General features: G+C 47.0%; 1 protein-coding gene across 1 annotated transcript in view; it reads left to right on the plus strand.

The window, feature by feature from the left end:
• LOC136586588 (macrophage mannose receptor 1-like) overlaps nt 1-1087 on the plus strand; it is a 244980-nt gene extending 243893 nt beyond the window's left edge. Inside the window, exon 21 of the mRNA XM_066584720.1 lies at nt 927-1087. Coding sequence (XP_066440817.1) covers nt 927-1087 — 161 coding nt within the window. The remainder of the gene's footprint in view (nt 1-926) is intronic.
• The last annotated feature ends 4913 nt before the right edge of the window (nt 1088-6000 follow it).

Raw genomic sequence — 6000 nt, forward strand, 5'->3', positions numbered from 1 at the left:
CATGCTGTGGGTGCACACGGAATTCCCATTGCGGAGTTGTACCTGCCTGTGACTATTTATAAAAAAACGCTGTCTGACTGGGGCATGCAGACACCTTGGCAGAATGAATAGTGTGTGGCACATAGGTTCCCCATTGCTATGCTCACGTGTACAGCTCCAGATGGTGGTGGCACAGAATTATATTTCTCATTGCTTCTGTACAGCATTGTGGGCTATCGCTCCGCCCCTTTTAAAGAGGGTCGCTGCCTAGCCGTGCCAACCCTCTGCAGTGTGTGCCTGCCGTTCCTCCTCATGGCAGACGCACTTATAAATAGACATGAGGGTGGCGTGGCATGAGGGCAGCTGAAGGCTGCGCAGGGACATTTTGGTGTGCGCTGTGGACACTGGGTCGTGCGGGGGGGAAGGGGGGGTTGGGCAGCATGTAACCCAGGAGAAGTGGCAGTGGAGTGTCATGCAGGCAGTGATTGTGCTTTGTTGGAGGTAATGTGGTGCTTAGCAAAGTTATGCCTTGCTAATGAGGGTTTTTCAGAAGTAAAAATTGTTGGGAGGGGGGGGCACTCTTGCCGCTATTGTGGCTTAATAGTGGGACCTGGGAACTTGAGATGCAGCCCAACATGTTGCCCCTCGCCTGCCCTATCCGTTGCTGTGTCGTTCCCATCACTTTCTTGAATTGCCCAGATTTTCACAAATGGAAACCTTAGCGAGCATCGGCGATATACAAAAATGCTCGGGTCGCCCATTGACTTCAATGGGGTTCGTTATTCGAAACGAACCCTCGAGCATCGCAAAATTTTCGTCCCGAGTAACGAGCACCCGAGCATTTTGGTGCTCGCTCATCTCTAGTGACAAAGCATAACCAAATAAACAGAAGTAACCATATTTATGCTGTACGTCAACTCTGATGTCTTTGTCTTTTGGTCTTACAGTTGTCGCTCCCACTGACCCTCCTCAAACACCTGGAAGCTGCCCAGACAAGCCTTCAGATTCTTGGATTCCCTTCCGTAACCATTGCTACCTTTTTGTATCATCTTTCTCCGATAAGTGGCAGAGGGCATCCTTAAAATGTGTTTATTATGGTGAGTTCTAGAAATACTTTATAGAGAAATAGAATTTATAAGAGATGGAACAGAAACTAAAATCATACAGGGTGATTCAAAAGTCAGGATCACCAGGAATATCCTCTGAACAATAAGCGATACAAGTAAGAAGCTTTGTAGAGCACTTAGATGGGTGGGAGAAAACTTTTTGGTGTTATTATGGTGCATGTCGGCCATATTACTGGTGGTCATCTGGGATTTAGCCCAAGAAATCTCAATGGGATAAAGAGGTCATGGGATACATGATTAAAGCGTAGATCTTCATCAGAAATTCATAGGTGCAGTCATTTTTTCACCAATACCTAAAACCATTTTTAAGTCATGGGTGATGTCATGTTGAGCATGAAGAATTGGGAGGTGAGGGGACTGCAGAATCTGCAAAAATCAGCAGTGGATTTTGACTTTGTTTGGGATACAGAAATGCTTCGGAAATTGCGTAGCAGTTCCGCCTCGTGTGAGCGTGCCCTAAAGCAAATGTTTTAGATTTTACTGAAGGCTGTAAGAAAAAAAAGGCCACAATTGCTGATTTTTGCCTATTCTATTTCCCAAAAAAAGTGGAATATAATCATTTGTAGCCCAAAATCATAGCAATGAAAATGTCAATTCCTCCAAAAGTGTTTATGAAAAGTAAAGTTATGGCTTGCAGAATATGGTGATACAAAAAACCCACTACTGTTTTTTCCCCCAAATGTCAATTGTACTTTATAATGTTAAATTTGCAATGCACAAAAATCGCAATTTAGAGCATTGCAAATTTAACATTAGAAAGTCTCATTGACATTTGGGAAAAAGTAACGCGAATTTGTAGCGAAAAAAAGGGCAGTGGGTAGGTATTTCTCCAAAATAAAAGAGCTATACAAATTAGCCATTGTTGTAATTGTGGTGCCTCACAAAATAAAGTCAGTGAACCCCCCCTAAAAGCAAAACCCCCAAATTTCAGAATTGCATTATTTTTTCCCCGCGTCCACCATGTTAATTAAGTTAAATGTTCTTCAATACATTATATACACCCCAAAATGATGTCATTAAAATACAACTTGTTCCTCTATGTCAATAGCAAAGTAAAAAAGTGGAAAAAAAACGAAATTCCCTGAAAGCTAAAATACTTTATTTTAGGCTGCAGTCTTAGGGCGCCCACCCACTGGCGATTTTTTTTCCTTTGCGTTTTGCGTTTTTTCTCAAGAGCAATTAGTTTTGAATGTACTCCTGTCCACTGGCGTTTTTTGTTTCAGTCCGTTGCAATTTTTAACATAGGAACTGTCAGTTGCATATGTGTCCTTATTTTTCTCTTAATGCACCCATGAATGTCAATGTAAATTAACGCAAAAAGCCACGAAAATGCCACGAAAAAGCTGCGGAAAACGCGCCAAAAACGCGACGAAAACGCTGCGTTTTTCACGCACGTAAATCGCAAACGCCAGTGGGTGGGCGCCCTTAAGGGTGCCTTCACACTAATGATATTGCTGTGTTTTTTTTAAACACGGGTGTCAATAGTACTGTCTAATGTTAAATACGCATCACACAAAATCCCAAGTTTGTGCTTTGTGATTTTTCTGCGATGCGGTTTTTTAACATTAGAAAGTCCTATTGACATTTGCGTTTAAAATAATGCAGTGATATCACGATCGCAAGTGTGAAGGTACGCTAACTATAGATGAGCGAGCACACTGGTCCGAGCTTGATGCTCATTCGAGTATTAGGGTGCTCGAGATGCTCGTTACTCGAGCCGAACACCATGTGGTACTCGAGACGATTGCATTTCCTTCCCCGCATGTTTAGCACCATTTTCTAGCCAATAAACATGTGGGGAAGGCATTACCACTTCCTGCTGTGATGTGCCAGCCCTATCCCACCCCACAGTAGTGAGTGGCTGGCGAGATCAAGTGACCGCCGAGTACTTAAAGCGGTCCCGCCCGCGGCTCACCTCAGACACACACCGCAGGGGTTAGGGAAAGTGCTGCTGCTGATATAAGGGAAAGTGTTAGTGTAGGATCTTGTCTTCAAGAACCCCAACGGTCCTTCTGAGGGCTACTCCTCATCGTGGGCATTACAGTTGTGGCTGGCTTGGAGCAGTAGTGCACCATTTTTTTTTTTTAAGCATCTAGGGCTGTGCAGGCCATTTCAGTTATACTGCTCTGTGTGTGCAGTACATTAGGCAGAGTTTAGGACACACTCACCATGTGCATTATAGTTGTGGCTGGCTGGGAGCAGTAGTGCACCAATTTTTGTATTACGCATCTAGGCCTGTTCCCAGCCTTTCAGTTATACCGTTCTCAGCCTGCAGTGCATTACACCGAGGTCTCACAGTGAACACAGCACTCTAATATTTCCCAGGCTACTGCAAAGTATTTCAGATATACCGCTCTCAGACTGCAGTGCAGTATGCAGAGTTTAGGGACAGAGCTGCTTATGTAGGGAAGATTTTACAGTCATGATCCTCCGTACAAGAAACACAACGGTCCTTTTTGGGGCTACTTCTCACCGTGTGCTTTACAGTTGTGGCTTGCTGGAAGCAGTAGTGCACCAATTTTTTAATTACACATCTAGGCCTGTGCCCAGCCTTTTATATAGCGTTCTCAGCCTGCAGTGCCGTACAACCAGCTCTCACCGTGAAACTGCACTCTAACATTTCCTATGCTACTGCAAAGTATTTCAGTTATACCGTTCTATGTCTGCAGTGCATTAGACAGAGCTCTCACTTAGAGATGAGCGAGCACCAAAATGTTCGGGTGCTCGATACTCGAGTCAAACTTTTCATAATGATCGATTTGGAGTAACAAACCCCACTGAAGTCAATGGGGGACTCAAGCATTTTTGTATGGGACCGATGACTTGTGAAACACCAGAAAACATCAGAAAATCATAGAAACACCACAGAAACGGATAGCGAATGGCAGGAGCAGCATGCATGGCTGCATCTGAGGCTCCCAGGTCCCACTATTAAGCCAAAATGGGGGAGAGAGCCTAGCGGTCACCCCCCTAACAATTTACTTGGGAGAAAACCTCATTAGCAAGGCACACGCGCTGGCACATCTTAGCTAAGCACCACACTACCTGCAACCAAGGACAATCACTGCCTGCGGGTGACACAGCTGCCTCTTTTCCTGGGTAACATACTGGCATTGCTGTCCGACCCTCCGCACGACCCTGCGTCCACAGCGCACACAAACTTTTCCCTGCGCAACCTTCAGCTGCCCTCATGCCACACGCTTGCTTCATAGTCACACTACCCTCGTTTATTTATAAGTGCGTACTGGATGAGCAGGAACCAGAGGCACACACTGCAGAGGGTTGGCAGGGCCAGGCAGTGACCCTCTTTGAAGGTGGGGGCGATAGCCCACAATGCTGTAGAGAATTGATGATAAATTGACGTACGATCATCATTCCAATCCCGTGCCACCTCCGTCACAAAATTGTCAGGAGCCACAAATGTGCCAGCACTTCTACACATCTCCGCAATGCAGCAGTACTCTGTGTGGGAAGCACGTGAGCGGGCCCAGGATCAGGCTCGGTCCTAGCCTCCACCTTGTGTGACCCAAGGTGCCGTGAGATAAATAGCTATGGGAAATTCATGTGTCACCACACACTTTATTCTCTGTATGTGTCAGGCAGCTCAACACCACAATGGGAAACCTTTGTGAACCCACAGTATAGGCGGACCCCAGTAACATTTCTGTAGCAAGAGTATATGCGGACCCCAATCATATTTATGTAGCAAGAGTATAGGCGGACCCCTGTAACATGTCTGTAGCGGGAGTATAGGCGGACCCCTGTAACATGTCTGTAGCAGGAGTATAGGTGGACCCCTGTAACATATCTGTAGCTAGAGTATAGGCGGTCCCCTGTAACATGTCTGTAGCTAGAGTAAGCCGTGCTGAAACTAATCAGTTTAGGTGGCAAGAGCCACTCAGCCCCCGAGCTGTTGCAGGGTCTGATAGAGCAGATTATCCTCTGGCTTTCGCCGCTGAGCCTCCAACCGGGCATGGTCGTGTGTGACAATGGCCGTAACCTGGTGGCGGCTCTGCAGCTCGGCAGCCTCATACATGTGCCATGCCTGGCCCACGTCTTCAATCTGGTGGTTCAGCGGTTTCTGAAAAACTACCCCCACTTGTCAGACCTGCTTGGCAAGGTGCGCCACGTCTGCACACATTTCCGCAAGTCCACCATGGGCGCTGCCACCCTGAGGACCCTGAAATGTCTGTTTCAGCTACCAGAGCACCGACTGCTGTGCGACGTGCCCACACACTGGAATTTTACGCTGCACATGTTAGCCAGGCTGTAGGAGCAGCATAGAGCAATAGTGGAATACCAGCTGCAACATGGACAGCAGAGTGGTAGTCAGCCTCCACAATTCTTTACTGAGGAGTAGGCATGGATGGCAGACTTCTGCCAGGTCCTCGGAAGCTTTGAGGGGTCTACCCAAATGGTGAGCGGTGATGCAGCCATCATTAGCGTTTCCATCCCGCTGCTTTACCTACTGAGAGGTTCGCTGCTAAGCATAAAGGCCGACACTTTGCGGTTGGAACAGGAGACGGGGATGACAGTATGTCGCTTAATAGCCAGGCCACCCTCATGTCTATATCTCAGCCCGTTTTGGAGGGAGAGGAGGAGGAGGGGAGAACAGACTGCTGGCCACACTGCAGAGGGTACCCATGCTGCTGGTCTCTCATCTGTTCAGCGTGTATGGGCTGAAGAGGAGGATCCTAAAAGTTATCTTCCTAGTGAGGACAGTGAAGTTTTGCATACAGGGACCCTGGCACACATGGCTGGCTTCATGTTAGGCTGCCTTTCCCGTGACACTTGCATTAGACGCATTCAGGCCAACACGGTTTACTGTGTGCGCACTCTTCTCGACTCACTGTATAAGGAGAACCTTTCCATCCTCATTCTCGAAGAGGAAAGG

Source organism: Eleutherodactylus coqui, chromosome 12 (genome assembly GCF_035609145.1).
Source record: "Eleutherodactylus coqui strain aEleCoq1 chromosome 12, aEleCoq1.hap1, whole genome shotgun sequence".
Taxonomy (NCBI): domain Eukaryota; kingdom Metazoa; phylum Chordata; class Amphibia; order Anura; family Eleutherodactylidae; genus Eleutherodactylus; species Eleutherodactylus coqui.